Here is a 22,064-nt window from a genome sequence, read left to right on the forward strand (position 1 = left end):
GAGAGAATGGGGATATTATTTGAGACTTGAAGGAAACCAGAGAAGCTAGGAGGTAGATAGAAGAGAATTGCAGACATACAAGATAGCTAGGGAAAATGCACTATGTTCTCCCCCCCCCCAAAAAAAAAATCAAGTGTAGAGTAGGGAGACAGAATGCTTATTTAAGAAACAGAAAGGAGACTAGAATCACTGGATTGTAGAGTATGTAGAGAGGAGTAAATTGGAAAAATACTGGAAAGATAGGAAGGGACCAGGTTCTGAAGGGCTTTACAAGCCAAACAGGATTTTATACAAAAGGAATCCCCACTATCACACACTTAAAAAATGATTGTCCAACCTCTGCTTGAAGACCTCCAAGGAAGGCAAACCACCACTTTTTGAAGCAAGTTCTTCCACTATTAATAGTTTTAGTTGTGAAGAAGTTGCTCCTGATATCGGCCTAACTTTGGCTCTTCAGTTATCCGTAACACATGAGATTTTCAGCCTTGTTTCTGGAAACTCTTTTGGGTGTTTACACCTCTATCCTAATCACCTGGTTAAAACTTTCTTTTTTGACGACCTCACTAAAATTCCTTTCAGTTGTCTCAAGAATGCTACAGCCTTCCTTGGCCCCAGGCCTAGCCCTGCCCTTTTCACCCATTTACCCTAGACACCATTCTACCAATTAATGTGAACACCCTAATTATGACACTTAGCTTTTCTTATCTTGCAAAGTCTTTCCAAATATCTTATCCTTAAGTTGATTCTCAGTCTTTCTTTTTTTTCTAAGTCCTTAAGATTTCCTTTATTCTCTTTCATACTTTTATGTTCTCCTTAATTAACTCTTTGAACCTACTTCTCTACACCATAAAGTAAATTCTAGAGCAGGGCCTGAAGATTGTTCTTTGAAATTTTTTCAATTTCTCTCTCCCCAAATTTAAACTTTGACCAAATTCACCTAGAAAATTTTCTTCTCTTTATTATTCTATTCAAGTTCTTCCTTCTCTCATTTTTTCTCCCATAACCTTCTGCAATACAAGCCAGAAAGAGATAACAATGGAAAGATCAGTTTCAGTCAAATTTTGGAATCCCAAGGCAGAATGCAAGATACGCACAGATCTAAGAAAGTGGTGTCAAAGTCCATAGAAATGGAGACCATTTATTGGTACAAGAAGGATCCTTGCAGTGACATATTGACTTGTTATGCATTTTAATTAATATTTTAATTAATTTAATTATTAATCAATTAATTAATTAAAAATAAAATTTTATTTATTAATTTCCCAATTCCATTTTAATCTGTTTCTGGAGGGTAATTGGGAATGTTGTTGGCCTTGTGTCTCTGCCTATTTGATACCTCTGGTTTTGGTGACCTTTGAACTCTCTTCCAACTCAGTGGTTATCTGTATTGTTGTTCTTGCTGTTGCTCAATCCTTTCAGTCATATCTGGCTCTTCATGACCCCATTTAAGTTTGTTTTTTTCTTGGTAAAACACTAGTTGGCCATTTCCTTCTCCAAGTTATTTTACAGATGAGGAAACTGAGTGGTCACACAGCTAGTAAGTATCTGAGGCATATGAATATAAATACATAAAACAGTGGTTGAATTCAAACTGGTTATCTTGCTTTTCCTTACACAGCACGTGTCCTCTTCTTCTCTGTACTTTTGCATTGCTGTTTCACATATTAGAATGTACTTGTTCTTCACCTCCCCCTTAAAATCTCTACTTTCCTTCAATCCTCAGCTTGAGCTGTCTACAGTAGTGTTTGCTGACTACTCTTCTGCCCAAGTTATTATTGCTTTCCCCCCAGAAAATTATCTTGTATTTATTTTGTATGAATTTTGTATTTCTTAAATAGAGAATATCACAAAAGTTTTTGGTGCTGTTTTGACATGTTGAAGCCTAAAACTGCATATTAAAGCTTGGAACTTAAGACTTTTGGAACACCTTGTATGTACATGCTATAATTACAGTGTAAGCTCCTGGGGCACCTATGTGGCACAGTGAATAGAGCACTGGCCCTGAAGTCAGGAGGACCTGAGTTCAAATCTGACCTCAGATACTTAACACTTACCTTGGGCAAGTCACTTAACCCCAATTGCCCTGACTTCCCCTCTCCATAAAGCAAAAAAAAAAAAGGAAGAATGTGAGCTCCTTGAGGGCAGGGACCGCTTCACTTTTGTTTTTGGATCTTTGGAGCCCAATACAGTACCTAGCACTTAGAAGGTTCTTAATTACTGTTTATTGATTGATTGAAGTGGGATTTGGATTTGAGGGAAGGGAAGCGATCTTAAATCAGTAGCAAGTCAGCACTGCATTTTGTATATAAAAACATAATTATTTGAATGTCAAATTATTTCACTGTGAATTATAACCACACATTTCATAAAATTACTGGAATAGGACATATCTGCTGTTTTTTTTAATCCCCAACTTGCTACAAGAAAAAAAATTGTTCAATTGCCACATCCTTAACATGAGTGTTATTTTCATGAAACTAGTTGGAGTTTGGAATTGGGAAAGTCCAGATGAACTTCCTTCATTTACTGAGCTCAGAAGCCACCCATATCATCACTATTCATTGTCTGAACACACCAGTATGGACGACTCAAAGGACTGGTGCCCCAGGATTACCTGTTAGTTTCAAGGGGTGGAATGGCCAGGTCTTTGAAGAAAACACCCTACTTGAACCAAAGGTGCTTACAGATGAATGCAAGGTAAGGAAGGAATAGAATGATATTTTTAGAACTGTTCAAATTACATTGAAATAGGGTCAGTCATCAACTTTAAAAATTAGTATGAACATGAGATATATGGAAATTGATTTCTTTTAGTTTAATTGTATTGTGACCAAGGGGAATTTGTTTTTCTCTAGACTAGAAGAATAAGAATTTAATGTCAGACTTCGAGTAGATGAAACAGTTGAATTCAATTCAATTCCATAAATATTAAGTTCTTACTTTGTTTAGGGAACCGTTCTTCAGGGAGACAATGAAGAAAAACAACATAATACTTACTTTCAATGAGTTTCTACTCCAGTAAGGAAGTATTTTGGGCATGTGCTTTTCCCTCTATTTAATGCAAATAACTTACAACCCATAAACTTTTCAATTTCAATATATAAAAGAACATCCTAATAATTAAAACTTGACAAAAATGGAATTGGTCACTTTGGAAACAGTGAAATCCCCATTACTATAGGTCCTCAAACAGAGATTTGTGACCACCTATGAAATAAGAATTTGGCTGAGGATCCCTCAGACACTGTCCTGTGATTTATTGAAATGTATATTAGAAAATCTGAACTATAAAACCATTGCCTCGTGTATTATACAGTTTGTTATGGTGGAAAATGAATTGGGCTGAGAATCAAGGGTCCTGAATTCTATCCTGATTCTGCCACAAACAATCATTGGAAACTTGGGGGCAAATTTTATCACCTCCCTGGGTCTGGCTTCTTCATTTGTCAAAATGAGGGCTTTGTATTAGAAGATCTCTAATTTCCCTTCCAGATCTAACATCCTAACTGTATCTTGTTCTTTCCTTCCTCAATGACTTTGCTCATGTCATTCCACCCCTATACCTGAAATGCTTTCCCTTACATCATCTCTATTTACTGAACTTCTATACCAACTCAAACCTACTCTGTGCATGAAGTTTACTTACCTTGGTCACTTCTACTTCTGACCTCATTTAGAACTATCTATCTCATACAGATAAGATTTACCATTTACTACCTTACATTATAGTTAATTAGGAGCACATCTCATCTTCCCAATTATAAATAACTTCCTGAATGTCTGGGATCATATCTCATACTTATGGGCAACTCCCATAATGCCTAACATAGTTCATTGCATATAGTTTTGTTGAATGAAGTTAACTTTTGAAAATTAGGCTTATCCTTTTCATTCACTTCTGAGTTTAATTTCACTGAATTATAATCACAGCCATATTATTAAGTATTTGATGTCCAGATGAGTGTTTAATATAAAAATCAAGAAGGGAGAATGAACAATTGGGGCATCTATGGAAATAAATTCTTTTTCATATGATCATATGATTAACAAAGTCTATGATTGTGGTAACTTTGGGGTTTCCAAAGCATAGGAAGACTATGAAAGTTATATTCATTTGCAGTCAGGGAAGCTTTTATCTAGAATAAAAAAAAAATAGCCCAGAGAAGCAGAGGCCAGTGAACAACTCATATTGGGGAATGGAGCCTTTTCTTCCTCTCTAGTCAGCTCCACGATGATCAGAAAGCAAGAGCTGGAGCTTGGTCTGAGTGTATGAAGGTGAGAAGCAAAGAAAACAGTGAAAGTTGGAGAAGAAGCAGCAGATCTGTTTCCATTTAGTGAATATAGAGAAGTCTCTATCTGCTGATGTTAATTATTAATGAAACAGTTGCATATGAAAACATGTCTCTGTGTGTATTTACAGATTCAAGATGGCAGCTGGCATAAAGCAAAATTCCTTTTTCACACTCAGGACCCTAATCAGCTCCCAGTGATTGAAGTACATAAACTTCCTCATCTCAAAACGGGACAGAAACACTACATTGAAAGCAGTTCTGTGTGCTTTCTCTAAAGACTCTGAATCAGTTCAGGATTCAACCTGATTAAGGGCCAGGGAATTGTTGCAAAAGAAAAAAAAAGTACAGATGAAGATCATCGTTTAAAAATGGGAAATGTGTGAAACAAAGCATTGGCTATAGCTTAAGAATCTCAGGAAGAAAAAGACTTCCTCCTAAGAAGGAGAAAAGGCATTTTTTTTTAAAAAAAGGACTATGATATTGATAAATATTTAATTTTTTAAGAAATATATACTGATTAATGCTTTCTTGTAGAATTCCCTGGGACTGAAATTTATATTTGATTATGGAATTCTTCAGGGTCTCTTGTGTTCTTAACCTATTTGACAGCACTGTAAAAAGATCCCCTACAGACAGCTGGAGACATGCAGTACTATGGAGTAATACTGGCTAGTGCTCCCTAATGTGCAATAGTTTCTGTCTGAGAATAAATGAAGCCGCCGCCGTTCATTAAGTCTTATTTTCCTCCCCACTAAGCTGTATTCTGGTCCCTGGAGGGCACGTACATCTTAGCCAAGGGTGCACTACCTCTCGTGTGTTGCCTGTTTGTGTTGCACGGTGCTCGTTCAAACCTAAGGTGCTTCTGGCTTTCATATAGAGTATTGGGTTCCCATCGTTGCTGTTCTTGTTCTTTAAAGCTGTATGTACTGGTTACATCGAGATATGTTTTGGTTGTTAGTACTTATTTTAATTTGTCTGGTCACATACTTCAAGAAAAACGTTATTTATGTGAAATTCTTGTTCTTTAAAATTTTTTTTTTGTTATGGATGTGGACTAGGAATTAGCACATTGTATCTTGTGCAGGTCAGTTTGGGGGAATTTCTTCATTTTGTTTTTATTTTTAAAACCATTGTAAAAAATACTTCAGAACAGCTACATACAGTAGTAGGTTTGAGTTTATAGTTTCTGAATTAGAGTTAACTATTTTAAGTACCCATGATCATCTGAGATGATACTTTGTATATATGTTTTTGTAACTTTTGGAAATTGTTAATACAGCATATATTTTGAGCTGCTGCTGTTTTAAATTATAACCATCATAAATATTTTTGCATCCTAGAAATTCCATGTTTTTGTTGCATTCTTTGAGTCTGTTTTACTTTTTTTTCTTAATCCATTTGGGCCTAAAAGAATTCACCTTTCCAGGCTTTAAAGCAATGTCTCAGAAAAGATGGGCTTTTACTATTCAAAACAGGTTTACGAAGCTCATAACCTTTTCTCATTGCCAGAAAAATGTTCACTTGGAGCACAAGAAAAAGATGATCGTTTTATGTATTTGGGAAAATGTGTTCTGATGTTATTAACATATGTTTAGACACAGTAAGTCACATTTACCCAAATATAATAAAAATATTCTTCAAACCATTTTTGTTGATGGAGTGTTTTCTTCCTTTGTTACCATGTCCTTTCATGAGTATGTGTTCCAGGCCCATTGACCATCTCTGATACCTCATGTTAGCATGAAGATGATCTTCTGGTCCCAAAAACCATGCCAGTGGAACCCAAGCTCTGGCAAATCCTACTGAGCTAAAAAGCCTTCAAGTAAAAGCTTGCCAATAGGCCTGTCATCAAAGGACCAATCATCCTAGCCAAGCATGGAAGGCTCATCACGAAAAGGCTGGCCAACAGGTGACACGTTACTGTGGCTACAACAGCTCATGAAATCATCTACTAAGGTATGGAAGGAGTGTCATCTTTGTCCTCAGCAAGAAAACCCATGTTAATGATATGTTTATACAGTACTTGGAGAAGATATGTTCAACTAAAAAACGTCTGTTATATCTTGGTATATAATTGGCAGAAATACAAAGTCTATTCTTAGTCTTTGCACAAACAAGAAAGGAGAAAGACTGTAACTTTGGGGGGAATTTTCAACCTTGATTTCAAGAGAGCACAGGGGGCAACCTCTGACCAGCCAGATCAACTGACTGGTATTCAAATAACTTCAGAAACTGAATAAAAAGGAAATGATAAGTTTATTCTAAACTAGCATATGGAACCACACTCTGGAAAGTGACTCTCTAAACAAAGGGTTAATCTTGTGTTAAGTTGAACTTGCGCCCCCATGTCTAGCTCTCCTTACAAAGGTGGTAGTTGTCTAATGCTTCATGACCACAAAGACCATACTGTCCATGGGTTTTCTTGGTTTGCCATTTCCTTCTCCAATGGATTAAGGCAAATAGTTTGTGACGTGCCCATGGGCACACATCTAGTAAATGTCTGAGGCCAGATTTAAATTCAAGTCTTCCTGACTCCAGGCCGCACATTCTAGCCACCTAGCTGCCTCCTTACAATGGTTACACAGACAATAAGCCAACAAGTCAACATGCATTTATTAAGCTGTTACTATGTGCCAACACCATGTTAAGTGCCAAAAATAGAAAAACAGAAAGATAATCCCTACTCTCAAGAGCCTTACATTCTATTGCGGGAAGACAACACATAATAAGCAGCATTTTGTGGCAATTTCAGTCCAATAGACAATACCTTTCAAAGAAGTAGTCAGAATAGAAGAAGGGAGAACCAAATGGAGAAGGGGAAATATTCATGGGTGACCATGTGCCATTCACCTTGAAGGAATTGTTATTATCAGGTAAAAAGACAATCTATTGGAATGCAGGAAAGAGGAGGTAACCGTACAGACAGTTGCATAATTATTATCAGAGCAATTTGTTCCAAGAGAAAAGAGGGAAGTTAGCTTACAGAGAGAATTATTACTGTTACTGGCAACTCTATCCAAGGCCACCAAAAAATGAGGGAGGATTGGCAATGGGTTTTCCAACAGTGATTAAGGCCACCTGTTCCTTCACTTGACAAGTAGCACAAAAATGAGTCCTAAATATGAGAAACAATGTTGATATACATATATATGTATGTATGTATGTATGTTTTATGGATAGAGTATTTATTAAATGCTTACTATATACCAGGAACTGTCCTAAGTACTGGAGGTAGAGATGAAGAAGGTAGGTCAGCATTCTAGGAATGCAGTCATAGAGATGGGAAAAGTGTCTTGTAGAAGAAACAGCAAGCAAATATCGTTGATGGTATCCTAAGGCAAATAACTGGGAAAATAAGATAATCATCCATGTTTGGAAGTGAATTTTGATGTAGACTTCTTGATGCCAATTTTGCTACAGATGATTTTGTGAGGGACAGATCCTGGGGAAAAATTTAAAGTCATTTTGCCATGGCTTGGATTAGTAGTCTTGCAAGGTACAGAAGGTAGACACAGATTTTAAGCTTTATAGCAACTGCAGTCTTTCCTTTTCTTTCTCCTTTTCCTGGATTGCCACTTGGCTTATTAAAAGAATCCAATAGGGAATGATTGAATTGTGGCTACTTGGAGAAACTGCTGAAATAATGATGAATTTACTGCATACTCTATTTCTCCCTTTTCTTTTACTGCCCTATTCTACAAGTGGCATGGTTCACTTCTAAATTTGTGTTTGTTTTCATCTGAGGCAATATTTGAACTCAGTCAGATGAGTCTTTCTGACTCCAGACCCAGCACTCTATCCATTGTGCCACCTGGCTGAGCCATTATTGTGTGATGTACCCTCAAAGACCACGGCCTCCCAGTTTCTCAAAATCAACTCCTATGACTGACTCCTTCACTCCACTTCAGAAATACCCTGGCCCTAATTATCAAATATAAATATTTCATTTCAATATTCAAGAATTCCAAAATTCCTCTCTGACCATAGCCTCTCATCATACTGTTTCTCGATATATCTCATTCCTTCAACACTTTTCCTTTATCTCTACTTTGATACTCATTCCCTCTACCCCTCAAAACTCTTTCAGGCTATTACCCCCACCCTAGTTCACTTTCCTGACTCCCCTTAATGCCTTACCTCTGAGATTATTCCCAACTTGTCCTATATACCTCGTTTGTTTTTAGCGGATGGCATGTCATCTCATTAGACTGTGAGCTCCTTGACAGCAAGAACTATTTTGCTTTTATTTGTATCACAAGCACTTATTACGGTCCTTGGCACATAGTAGGTACTTAATGAGTGGTTGCTGTCTGACTAACTACATGGAAAGGTCAGGTTGAGCTCACTCTTCTAGGACATAGCAAGTAGGGATATAAGTTATTATGCCTTAGGCGATGGGAGTAGACAGCCAGAAATGTCCCTGCTAAAGAGCTGATTCCCAGGGGGAAAACAGTTCAATGACCAGAGATGGCCAAACACGATTGGTACCCAGCACAATGACATTATCAAAGAAGAATTAGTTACCCTGGTAACCAATGGCCAAGCTCTTATGTGTGTGACCTCCATACATGTGCTCTGACCAGAAAAGTTCCTGGTATGTCTGTCTTCCTGCCACATGAGTTCTCTCCATGTGCCCTTCCCCAACAAGCAGTTTGGTAACCTCTGGGAGAGTTTACTTTACTTGTGCATGAGGAGAGAGATGCAGGGTTGAAGAGAATCTTTCCTTGCTACTTTATTTGCTTTGCTGCTTGATTAAATATCCTTTATTTTGAACTAATTTGTCTACTGTCTGACTGGTAAAAGTAAGCATATCAGTAGAGACTTATGGGCTATGGCTTTTAGTGGTTGTTCACAAACAATGTAACCTGAACCTGAAACAATATTTATGCCAAGTCCATGCATGAGAGGGGTTGCCCCAGAGGCTACATATATGCCTTTCTTTCCATCTTCTTTATTTGAGTTTTCTAATTCTAAGTTGATGAATTATGAACCTATGTATCAAGAAACTGGTGTCTAGCTTTCTCTTTTCATTGCTCCTCTTTATGTTGCCAGAATTTCATTCTTGAGACATTCCTATCCCTCCTTAGGATCACTTTCCCTTTAGAATTTTCAGACAAATCAGACTATTTATCCTTCTCTGAATTATTGGAAATCTGCTCTCCTAAAATTCAGGGTACATGTCAGATTATTTTCAACTTACCTTTCCTTCAAAGTTTTGAGTGGTCATTTCCTATATACTCACCCAAAGATCCCATCATTTACATCCCTATAATTAGCCCCCCTTATTCAGCTCGGACTAATTGCAGTTTTTTTTTCCTTTTTGGGGGGGAGGGAGGAAGTTGGGCAATTGGGGTTAAGTGACTTGCCCAAGGTCACATGGCTAGTTTTGTGTTAAGTGTATGAGGCCGAATTTGAACTCAGGTCCTCCTGACTCCAGAGCTGGTGCTCTATTCACTGCACCACCTAGCTGTCCCCTAAATGCAGTTTCTACATAACACTGGTACCCCCAAGTTCATCTCTAAATGCAGAATCATTGTGGGATGAATCCTCATCTCAGCTACCATTATGCTGAATCCCAAAGGTTACTCCTTGCTCCTTAGGGCATCCATCATAGCCTGGCTATAAACCCAGCATGGACTTGACTCCCAGGCTGTGAGTAGCTCACTCTCCTAACCTTTAAAAGCTCACAACATCATAGAAGTTAGATTAATATTCTTCATCGCAAACAAAAGAACAAAGATTAAGTTAAAACACTGAAGCCTATATTGATGGAGTCACAAATCACCTCAGAAAGAAAGGACCCAACACCTTCCCAAGTAAAATATTATCTTTCACTAGATGTGAATGACAAGGTAGAAGTCATGCTAAGTGGGATAGAACCAAGAAAAGCCCCGCCCCCCCCAAAAAAAAGAGAACTCCCAAAGTTCCATCTCCACTATTTCTGTCAATCAAAAAGCTGCTATTCACTACATGGAATCAGCTATAAAATAAATGTCTATGCACACTCTAAATCACTATAAGGCACTTTTCATTATATGTTATCATGACTCTCCTGGAAGAAGGCTACCCAGCCTCTCACACATGGGGAATTAGATCAGTGGCATTCTATGCTGACTCATAAGGTCAGTTCTCATTATATCTTCTATGGATGCTTGGGGATCTTGCCTTCTGTTTTTCTTCCTACACTATAGCTGCCCCAATTATATTTATTTTGATGGATAACTATGGAAAGTTTTCTCCTTTTCAATTTAAAGCTCTTTTGATTAGATTTATAAGACTCCAGGTTCAATTTATATTCTTACCATCCCTACCAGTTTGCTCCCCACCACCAAGATAGATGGTTATCCTTCTTATCCTGTTCCAAAATAATAAACCCCACTTTGTTAACCACCTATTCATTACCCAAATGCGGTTACTATCTTTCCTCTTGCAAATGTCTGGGTGTCTCTATTGCTAAAGGAACTGGAATTTTATGAAATCTAATGTGTTTATAAGTAAAGGCAGTAAGCAGAAGAATAATATTATATTTTCTATGAAAGAGAGCTGCTTTAGAGTAAATAGACCTGGATTTGAATCCGAACTTTGCTACGCAGTACTGGTATGACCAAAGGGTCAATTTACTTCCAAAATTTGGGACTCAATTTTCTCATCTATGAAATGGGAGTGAGAGGGAGAAGAGAGATAAGACTAAATGATATTTAAAGCCCCTTTTGGCCCTGAACATATGATACTATAATAAATACTTATAAATTCTAACAACCCAGGAGTAAAGAATTCCTTTATTAGCTTGACTGAATGACAAAAATTTAGTTTCTCTTGTAGGAGGCAAAATATTTTCTCGATAAGTTTGAGCAGCCAGAGGATGCAAGAAACCAAAGACCAGGATGATCACTAATGCCATTGAAAAGGTATGATAAAGTGGCAGACCTTGGTGCCTGTCTCCTACCCTGCATGAATGTCCAAGTTTAATTCTCCTACCCCAGACCAGCAGTATTTAGCATTGGCAAATAAGAAGAAAGTGCATGTTCAATGTGCAGAGTAGCGCTTTTCTGTGAAAGGACCAAGTGTAACTTTTTCCCCCTGATCTTATAGGTCGTTGGCTGTAAATAGGTGCGATGAAGTCGTTGTCACCTAGAACTGGGTACATGGTTATGCAATCTGTGTGCTTTGGATTCAAAGCCCTTGTGTGACTCAGGGCCACAGTAGAAAAACGGCGCCATTATTATTACCTCAAGGGGGCATAAATTTATGGACAAGTTGAGCTGGCACCCTGGCAGAGCCCTCAGGTCTACTCAAAAGTATAAAAATAATTCCAGAAATAATTTGTTAAAAGTGATTTTGCTGGGTGTGCATATCTGGACTGGTTCATATCTGGCATGTAAGGAAAAGGTGTCCCTTTTTTCTTTTTCAAAAGTAAACACTAACAGATCAGTTTCATGAAGTCGATTTACTTCATTAATGGACATAGCATATATGGATTTCCATAAATATAAAGGAAATAAAAGTTTCTTGGACTCCTATCAATTTGACAACCAATGGTAATATTAACATTTCCCAACAATTATTGTTAATGTAGATTAGCCAACAAACTAAAATTAGAATGTAAGACTTTTCAAATAACAGCCATAAATCAAATATTCCAAGATTACACATCTATTATATGTGTGATGAGAGTATATTTTCATCACATGGTCAAAGGGAATGTAACTACTTACAGTTTCATTTTTAAATGGGTATTTCTTAACTTTTTTCCCCAACATGTTGTCAGAACAAGATGGAGACACAAATGCAACCACTGCATAGGAAATTCAGGTTTTGTGTCAGCCTAGATGTTTTCTACCATTTCTGATTTGGCCCTTAGAATAAGCTGTGATGGAGAATATAATAATGGTGGGGAAATGTTCAAATATAACCTTCTCCAGACTGAAAAATAATGTCATATTGCACTGTCCAATGGTTCAATGCTAGAAACAGATATAGTTTTATCAGATAAATTGATGCTCTGGAAGACGTGTTTGCACATCAGCCTCACTTTCCTATTACACTCCAGACAAATTAGATTACTTGCCAATTTGATCGCCAAAGGCTTCCACAAGTGCTCTAGAACACCTGACTTTACAATTCACCCAGCAACTTCATACTTTAGATTATCAGGTCTTATCAACTGCCCTTCTGCTGGGCCTTTCTATTCATCCAGAATCAGAATTCTGTTGTATATAGTCTCCCTCTCTTAGTCCCTCTTTGAGAAAGAGGACTGTCTTATCTATTTATGTCCCCAGTACACAGCACAGTATTTTGCCCAAAGTAAGCTATTAACAAATGCCTTTTCTTTCATTCATTTGTGGGATTATTTAGAACTGGAAGGGACCTTAAAAATCATGTAATCTAAATACTCGTTTTATAGATGAGTGAACTGAGATCCATATAAGTCACACCTTTAGGAATGCACAGAACTGGGATTCTACCCATTTGTATGACTCCAAAACCCATGTTTTTCCACCATATACCACACTCTTTTCCCTTGGGTCAAACAGTCAAAATGGTGAAATCTTTATAGTTTCTATTCAATGCTACTCCACCTCCATTGAGAAGAAGACAAAAGAAGTATGATTAGAGAGCCATTCATCTGAGAAAAGTCTGAGTGTCTGCTAGCTCAGTATGAGCCAAAGGCACATGGTGCCAGCCAAAAAAGTTAATTCAAAGGAGACTTTTGTCAAGATGGCTAAATAAGATGGCGTGGCTAAGTCCGGATCCCTTCATCACTTCAAAGCAGTGAGAAATAAGCTATATAAAGTAAAAGAACAACAACAGGAAAAAAAAAAAAGACAGAAAAATAAATAATTCATGACAAGGAAAACCTCATGGAAAAACCACCAGAGAATGAAAGAACTAAGTAAACAAGTAGGAAGTTGCAAAACAAGGACTAAATTATATTGAGTAAAAAAAAAAGGTAAGGAAAAATCCCCAATTATAACAGGGGATATAAATCCTAGAACCCAAAGTTGTGACTAATGTTAAGAACTCTGAGCACTAAGGGCCCCACTCAACAATGGCAAAATGGCCAAAATACATGATTACATTTAATTCAATTCAATAGATATTTATTAAGAGTGTACTATTTGTAAGGCACAGTGCTAGGAGCTATTGACACAGAGGAAAAGTGCCTGCCTTCAGAGAGCTTTTAGTCTTCTAGGTAATGTGGAGGAGGGAAATCAGGAAGTGGTATCTGAGCTCTTAGGAGGTGATGCCTAAGCTGAGCACTGACTGAAGCTAAGAATGCTGAAAAGCTAAGGTGAGGAAAGAATGCATTCCAAGCATATGGGACAATCTATGTGAAAGTAAAGAATTGGAATATAGAGTTTGGTTACCTCTTTGACTAGAATATAGGCAGCTAGGTGGTGCCATAGTGTATAGAGTGCTAAGACTGGAATCAGGAAGATTCATCTTCCTGAGTTCAAATCCAGCCTCTGATACTTACTAGCTCTATGGCCTTGGGCAAGTCACTTAATCCTGCTTGCCTCAGTTTCCTCATCTGTAAAATGACATGGAGAAGGAAGTGGCAAATCACTCTAGTATCTTTGCCAAGAAAACCCCAAATGGGTTCATGAGGAGTTGGACATGACTGAAAACAACCATTGGGTGGAATATAAAATATGTGAAGAGTACTAAGAAACATTTCTGGAAAAGTATACTGAACCAGATGGTGAAGAACTTCAAATGCTCTGCTGAGGAATTTGCATACTATCCTCTAGACAACAGGAAGCCACTGAAAACTGCTGAGTGACCTGTACCCTAGGAAAAGTGTTTTGGTATCTGCACGATTAATGGATTGGGGTGAGGAGAGGAAACAGGGAGACCAGTAAGAGAGGTGATAAGGGCTTGAACTGGGGTGATGGCTGTGTGTGTGGTGAAAAGGGGCTAGATGTGAGATATATTGGGCAGGGAGGGTGTGGTGAGGTAGGAGTATAGAATGGATAAGGTTTAGCAACTAATTGGCTATAGGGAAAGAGAAAAGGAAGGGAGAGTAGAAAATTGTGAGGTTCGGTACATGACTAGAAGGATTGTGGTGTCCCAAACAGAAATTCCAAACAAGGAAAAGTTTATAAGAAATACTGGGCTTAAAGTGGGGGCAGGGAGAAGATAATAAGTTCTATTTTGGATATTTTAAGTTTGAGATGACAATGTAATAACCAGGTGTTAATGTTTAACAGACACTTTGCAATTCAGTACTGAAGTGCAACAGTGTACACACACACACAGACACACGTTTGGGATCCATCTGTGTAGAGATAAACATTGAATCAATGGGAGCTGATGAGATTAAAGGAAAAACCTGCAGAGAGAAAGTATAAAGGAATAACCTTGGGGAACATTTAGCCTTAAGGGGTGGGAGATGGATACTGAACCAGCAAACGGGTTGACTGCCGAATAGGTAGGGGGAGAACTAGAGAAAAGCGTCTCAGAAACCAAGGAAGGAGAGGGAGTATAGAGCAAGGAAGGTGGCCAAAAAAGGTGCAAAGAATTAAGATAGAATTAAGTCTGAGAAGATGTTATTAGGTTTAGCAATAACAGGTAATCTTGGAAAGCACAGTTTCAATGGACATTTGTAGTCCAAAGCCACATCGCATGGGACTTTAGCAGGGGGATGGAAGTGAGGAAATTGATGCAATTTCTGTGATTTTAGCTATGAAAATAGGACATATATCTTTAAGATAAGTGAATGAGTAATACTTTTATTTTAAGTGCAAAGCACTATGGTAGGGGCTGAGCATATAAATAGAAAAGATAGTCCCTATTCTTAAGGAGCTCGAATTCTAATAGGGAAAACAATACATACAGAAGGTTTCAGCTGCAAATCAAATGGAAAGTTCCCTTGGTCATGAGGGTACAGCTGGAATTTTAACCAATAAAATATCAGTTTCTGATGCTGAACCAGTTAATTCATATTTCAAAAGATCTAAAAAGTCTTCAGGGAGAAAAATCATTACTACTGAGGGATATCAGGAATGGAGGCTTTATGGAACGTCAGGCTTGCTCTTTCCACTCCCTCATTTTACAAATGAAGAAACTGAGGCTAACAGAGTTTTATATGTTACCTAAACTCACATAAGTATTAAATGGCAGCTCCAAAATTTGAAGTCAATTCCTCTGACTCCAGATTCAATGTTCTTTTCACCTCCCCAAAACCTTACACTAAATAGATCTTATTTAGCAGTCATTTGGGAGCCCTTGAAGGTTCTAAAAGGAAAATGACTTGGTCAGATCTATATTGTTAGGAAAATTAATCTGGCAGCAATGTGTGAGTGTAGAATAAATTGGAAGATCTCGTCTTTGCTTAAGACTTAAAAACAACTAGCTAAAATTGGCAGTTAATCCATGGGGAATTTTCTTCTTCTCAACCACTCTTCTCCCTCTCCAGATACTTCCGTAGTACAAGGGTTCCTAATGTCTCAGTTACTATGGATTAGTCTATATGTGATGGGAGGATACTTTTTCTGATAGACAAAACCCACAACTGAGGAAGCTGCCTTTTCCAGTGCGGGTTTGCATCTTCCCATGCAGAAGAGAAACTGGAGAGAATGAATGAATCTATGAGTGGTAAAGCACTTAACTGAGTGCCAAGGACAGTGCTAAGGACCCAGAAACCCACACAAAAGCCAAGCTAGAGCTGGCCTTCAAAGTTAAGTCCTAATGGGGGAGGGGAGCTCGGCGGCAGGTCGGGAAGCTCCTGGGGGTTGAGTGGGGTCTTAGCCGAGTACAATGACCCATACCTTCCAGAGGGAAAATGGCGGGATGGGCGGGGGAAAGCACGTGGTCAGGCGGCACTGATGACGTTATAAAGGGGGGAGGGTCCGGACTAGCTGGTGGGGGGAGGGTTTGCCGGGGCAGGCCGGCCTTCTCTGGTTGGGGGGGAGGGGGCGGCAGGGGTTGGCGTGGGAAGGGGGAGGGGTGGCAGGAAGTAGTCCGAGGGATCTGGGTCCCAGCTGGAGGAGACAGTCAGAGCCCAGGGTGGCAGGAACGGGTCCGAACTGGGGGAGGTGGACAGGAGGAGACCTAGGGAAGTAGGGGGGGAGGGGGCAGGGCACGGGGCAGCTTCCAATTTTAATTAGTTCTAATTAATTATCTAATGAATCTAGCTGACTACTAAACTAAGGTTAGGGTTCAAATTCCGGCTGTCCGGATAAGTTACAGCAAGGCATCCAAACTCGCGGCAAAGCGCGGGAGGCCGGGGCGGGGCCAGAAGCTTATAGGGTCCCTGAGGAGGAAGTCACGCCCCAAGGTGGTTCTCGCCCGCTCGTCACCTTCCGTTTCCTAGGAAACCTCGTGCGCAGCCTTCCTCGCGTCGGGAAAAGGTCGTAAAGCGGCGTGGCGCGGCTCGGACGGTGAGTGCGGTTTACGGCGGGCGGCTGGAGCGCGGGGGGGACTCGTGGCCGGCGGCGTCACGTGGCCGGCAGCGCGTGGTTTAGGGGCTGTAGTGCTCGCTTCCCTCGCTCATTCGCTCTCCAGCCGCGCGGCTATCAGGGCGGGCGGAGGGGTCAGGGACGCTAGGCGGCTGCGGGCCGCTGGGGGCGGGGCCCGGAGGGGACTCGAAGACATGGCCGAAGCTCGGGGCGGGGACGGCGAGCCGGGGGCGCCGGGGATGGGGCTGGAGTTGGAACTGGAGCCCGAGGGGGGAAGCTTGGAGGTGAAGTTGGAGCTAGTGCGGGGCGTGGAGGCGAAGCTCGAGTGGGACGGGCTGCAGAGCAAGGTGGAGGTGATGGATGAGTCGGAGGAGGCGATGCTGGACGGGCCAGCAGTGAAGCAGGAGTTAATAGAGGGAGTCAAGTTGAAGCAGGAAGTTGTGGGTGAACCAGAAGCGAAGCAGGGACTTAGAGTCGGAGTAGACGGGAAGCAGGAGATGGTGGACAGGGTAGAAGTGAAGCAGGAATTCATGGACGTGAAGGGGGAGGCCGTGGGGCAGGAGGCCGGCATCCCAGGAATGGGCCGAATGGAGGTGATGGAGGAGGAGGAGATGACCGGTGGAGGGAAAGTGGAAGAAGAGCCCACGGACGGGATAACAATCGAGGGGGGGGAGAGAGTAGATGGGGTCCAGGAGGAGGTGATGGGAGGAACGGAAGTGGATGGGATGGAGGTGAAGGAAGAGGTAGGTAGAATGGCGACGAGGATAAGGAAGAAAGGGGTGGGATGGAGGTGGGAGGGGAGAGAGCAGTGGAGGTGATGGGGTGTTGGGTGAGGGAAGCAAGACATGGATGGACCAGGGTTGATAGAAATGGTGTCTGCACAGGGGGAGAAGGAGGAAGCGATGGATGGAGCGGAGCTGCTGGAGGACGGGGAGCTGCCTAGAGAGCCTCGGGTGGGCAGCAAGCGGAAGCTGGCCATGTCCAGGTAGGCTGAGCCTGAGGGAGGCGGGAGCTGCTTCCCTGGGGCCTTGGAGCCTCAGCAGGGTTGTCGATGTTTGACATGGGGGCTATCGCTGAATTTGGGGAAGAACAAGAGTGGGATGTAGGGGGAGGACAAGGATTGGAAGTGAGTCAGAGCACGGCTTGGCCAAATGAATTAATTAGGTCTCTCTTGACTTTTATTAATTGTGTCTTCCTCTTTCAGAGTGGAGAGAGGTGAATGAAGAAGCCGTAGTCTGGGCTTGGGTTAATTTTAGATGAAACTATACCTTCATTGGCACAGTGGATAGTCCTGGACCTGGAGTCAGGACGACCTGACTTTAAATCCAGCCTCACATACTTACTAGCAGTGTGATCTGGGCATGACAGACTTAATGACTGCCTCAGTTTCTGTATCTGTAAAATGGATAGCAGCCTCAGACAGTTATCGTTAGTGATATAGCTTGCCCACAGTGGGCCCTAGAGCTGAGGTGTCAGCCTTATTGCCCCCAGCAACACACCCTAGTGCTACCTGAACCAGGTTAAAATGTGATTGGGAAATGTTTAACAAAATAAACAAAAAATACAATATAACAGATAATGTCAGTTTGTGATTTTCAGAATCAGTATGCAGCCCACGGAGATACATTTCTATTTGAGTTTGATACCACTCTCCTAGCAGGCAGAACAAGGAGCAAATAATGAAAATGGCAAAGAGGCAAATTTAGAGAATTTAGACTTGATATAAGGAAAAACTTATGGGCTGTCTATTTCTGGAGGTGGTGGGTAGTTCCCCTTCATTGAAATTTTTTAAGCAAAGTTGGGTGAAATTTTGTCAGGTATGTTGTAGTAGGGATTCTTTTCAGTTTAGGTTGGACTAAATAGCCACTAAAGTCCCAATTCTGAATTTTTATGATTTGTACAGCCCCCATGATGGACAAGGATGGCTTGTCTGAGCACCAGTCTAGATGATATGGAAAGAGGCTCATTACTTAGGTTGGCCCACAAGGTGATAAATGTTGAAGCCACATCGACTTCAAATGTCATTTACTAAACTGTAGAAGAATTGTGATGAAATCACAAATATTGGAAGTAATGGAGTGTTGTCATGCAGTGAAACAGGAAACAAAGGAAATGATTGGGGGGGCGGGGCAGGGTGAGGGAATCTTACTGACCAGAAAACAGGTGGCTCATCTGTCAACACCACAAAAATCTAGAAGTTCATTTGAAGGTATTAGGTCAGAGTGGCTAGAAGGGAGAAGGAAATAATCAATCTTTCCTACATTAGCAGCAGTGTTTTGTTACATTCTTAATTTGGCTTCAAGCCTGGCAATTTAGACTTTTTTTCTCTTCATGGGAGGTTTGATCTATATTTCTAACTCTGGGCTTTTAGGTGAGCTAGATTCACTCTGTATGATGGTAAGTATCTGACAGAATAAAAATTGGAAGCATTATCTGATTTTTCTGATTAACTTCAATCGAGGATTGAAAAATTAAGTGGATAACTTTTCCCTGATCCTCATAAACTAGTAGTACTTTTATTCTGATTTTTATTGGAGAATTTCCCAGAAGAGTTGATAGTGATCTCAGTTGCCAAATCTACTGTCTTTTCTCAGTTCCCTCCTTGACCTGCCACTTTTGACATTGTTGATCACCTTCTTCTCCTTGATACTCTCTTCTCTAGGTTTTTGTGACACTCCTGGTTCTGCTCCTTTACCTGTCTGACCTCTTCAGTCTTCTTTGCTCGATCGTCATTCAGGTCATGCCCATTCACCAGGGGTGTCCTCCATTCCTCTGTCCTGAGCCCTCTTCTCTTCTTCTGTACTGTTTCACTGGTAATCCTATCAGCTTCTACAAATTCGACCACCATCTCTAAATACACTATTCTCAGATCTATTTGCCCAGGCCTCACCTCTCCTGACTTCCAGTGTGTGCATCTCCCACTGCCTATGGGAAATAGTGAATTGGGTGTCTTATAGACATCTCAAACTTAACTTGTCCAAAACCAGACTTTCCCTCCAAACCCTCCCCTTCTAACTTCACTGTTGCTGCCAAGGGCACCATCATTCTCCCAGGCAATTAGGAATGATCCTTGCCTCCTTACTCTTACCCACCTATATATCCAGTCAATTGTCATCTCACATTTTTTCCTGCAGTGGTAACATCTCATTTATGCCCCCCCCCCCTTCCATCCTCTGACACTGCCACCACCTTAGCACAGGCCTTCATCACCTCATCCCTGGACTGTTACAATACCCTGCTGGTAGGTCTTCAAGTCTCAAGTCTTTCCCCACTCCAGTCCATCCTCAATGCAGAAGGATCTTTTGAAAGTTCAGGTCTAGTCATAACATCCCCCTATTCCATAAACTCCAATTCTTTCCTGTCATCTCTAGGAGCAAATATAAAATCTTCTCTGGCTTACACAGACTCTATGACCTGCCTCCATTCTTCTTAGACCTTACACCCCCACCCACACATAACCATGCAATCTAGTGACACCGGCCTCCTTACTGTATTGGTTAAGAGGCCATCTCCTTTCCCAAAGCATTTTCTCTTACTTTTTTTTTTTTTGAGGAGGGGAGGCAGGGCAGTTAGGATTAAGTGACTTGCCCAGAATTACACGGCTAGTAAGTGTTAAGTGTCTGAGGCCTGATTTGAACTCAGGTCCTCCTGACTCTAGGGCCGGTTTCTATTCACTGCACCACCTAGTCGCCCTGATCCAAAGCATTTTCACTGCCTCACTGTCTCTGGAAAGCTTTCCCTCCTCATGTCTGCCTCCTGGCATCCCTCAAGTCCCAGCTGAAGGCCCACCTTCTGCAAGAAGACTTGCCCAGTGCTCCTTAATTTTAGTCTTTTTCCCCTGAGGTTATGCCCAATTTATCTTAATACCATTTTGTTTGTACATAGTTGCTTGCATGTTGTCTCCCCGTGCTGTCAAACTGTGAGCTCCTTGAGACTAAAGGCTATCTTATCTTTTGTTGTATCCCCAGCACAACATAACACCTTTCATTGAGTGGGAGATTGATAAATGCAAGCTGACTGACCAAAGGGGAAATCTCCTGGAATTGAGAAGAGCTCTCCCCTAATGATTTAAGACAGCACTTGTTAAACACATGCTATGTGCCAGATAGTGTGCTAAGCCCTAGGGATATAAGTATAAGCCCAAAAAGACACTCCCTGCCTTCAAGGAACTTACATTTTAAGTATGGAAGACAACACGAAAGGGAGCTGGGGTCTGAGGAGAGAGATACGGTATCCATGGGGGGAATGTCCACATAGACTTTATATCTACAAAATCAGAAGCAAAGCCAGGAGGGAAATGAAGGCCAATCATCCTGGGGCTCTTCTTACAAGTAGAAGTACCAGGAGGCTCTGACCAGTGGGAGAGGCAGCGGGGGTGGCAGGGTGAGAGACAGCAGAGGTTAAGTGTGCTGGCCAAGTCCCTGAGAAACCCTGTGCAGAGCTGGGGGGGGGGGGGAGCGAAGAGAGGAGAATGTTGAGTTGCCATAAAGGGTTTTGGCCTTTTTTTTTTTACCAAAGGATTACTTTGTACATGCCTGAATCAGTGGAAGTGTGTAAGTTCTTTATGTAAACTTATCCATCTATAAGTAGATTACAGCTTTGGTGATTTTAAGAATTACACATATTTGATGGGTTTTTTGTTTCTTGTTTCTTTTAGCTGTGAAACATGTGGTACAGAAGAAGCAAAGTACAGGTGTCCACGCTGTATGAAATGTTCCTGCAGGTATGAAATAGACTTCAATGTCTTTCTGCTCCGTGTGCCCTTTATGCTTCTAAATGAAAATGCCAAATTTGTGTATGTTGCTTTTTCAGTTTAGCATGTGTGAAGAAACACAAAACAGAGCTTACATGCAATGGAATTCGAGAGAAGACAGCATTTGTCTCATTAAAGCAGTTTACTGAAATCAATCTTCTAAGTGGTAAGGTAGAATATCTCATCTTGTCTGTAACCAGTTGATGTATCTTTTCCTTCGACCTGTGTCACCTGATTTTTGTACTGTGAAAAATTTAGATTATAGGTTTTTGGAAGATATAGGAAGATCGGCTGACTACGTTGCTAGAGATATTTTCTTGAAAAGACCCTCAACAAATAAAATTGTAAGTGTTCATTTCTCTTAATAAACTTACTTAAACTAGCATAAAGGAGGGCCAGTTAGGTAGCACAGTGGATCTAGTGTTGGGACTGGAATCAGGAAGACTCCTCGTAGTTCAAATCTGGCCTGAGACAATTCCTAAAGGTGACCCTGGGCAAGTCACTTAACCCTGTTTGCCTCAGTTTTCTTGTATGTAAAATAAGCTATGGAAGGAAATGGCAAATCATTCCAGTATATTTGTCGAGAAAACCTCCAATGGGGTCACAGAGTCAGACAGA

The 22,064-nt window shown here is 40.8% G+C and overlaps 2 protein-coding genes across 12 annotated transcripts in view; both read left to right on the plus strand.

The window, feature by feature from the left end:
• The window catches only part of COL24A1 (collagen type XXIV alpha 1 chain), a 380,667-nt gene extending 375,032 nt beyond the window's left edge, over positions 1–5,635 (plus strand). For all 5 annotated transcript variants that reach the window (XM_069094574.1, XM_069094573.1, XM_069094569.1 and 2 more), the window contains exons 60-61: positions 2,482–2,697; positions 4,421–5,635. In XM_069094574.1, coding sequence (XP_068950675.1) covers positions 2,482–2,697; positions 4,421–4,567 — 363 coding nt within the window. In that variant the 3' untranslated portion in view covers positions 4,568–5,635. The remainder of the gene's footprint in view (positions 1–2,481; positions 2,698–4,420) is intronic.
• A 10,913-nt stretch (positions 5,636–16,548) lies between these two features.
• The window catches only part of ZNHIT6 (zinc finger HIT-type containing 6), a 135,235-nt gene continuing 129,719 nt past the window's right edge, over positions 16,549–22,064 (plus strand). For 3 of the 7 annotated variants that reach the window (XM_069094581.1, XM_069094576.1, XM_069094577.1), the window contains exons 1-5: positions 16,690–17,046; positions 17,578–17,678; positions 21,351–21,416; positions 21,506–21,612; positions 21,705–21,790. In XM_069094581.1, coding sequence (XP_068950682.1) covers positions 16,888–17,046; positions 17,578–17,678; positions 21,351–21,416; positions 21,506–21,612; positions 21,705–21,790 — 519 coding nt within the window. In that variant the 5' untranslated portion in view covers positions 16,690–16,887. The other 4 variants (XM_069094582.1, XM_069094579.1, XM_069094580.1 and 1 more) reach the window with 4 other exon arrangements.

This window comes from Petaurus breviceps, unplaced genomic scaffold (genome assembly GCF_028583685.1).
Source record: "Petaurus breviceps papuanus isolate PSGF00001 unplaced genomic scaffold, PetGlider_PUasm1.0 220, whole genome shotgun sequence".
Classification (NCBI taxonomy): domain Eukaryota; kingdom Metazoa; phylum Chordata; class Mammalia; order Diprotodontia; family Petauridae; genus Petaurus; species Petaurus breviceps.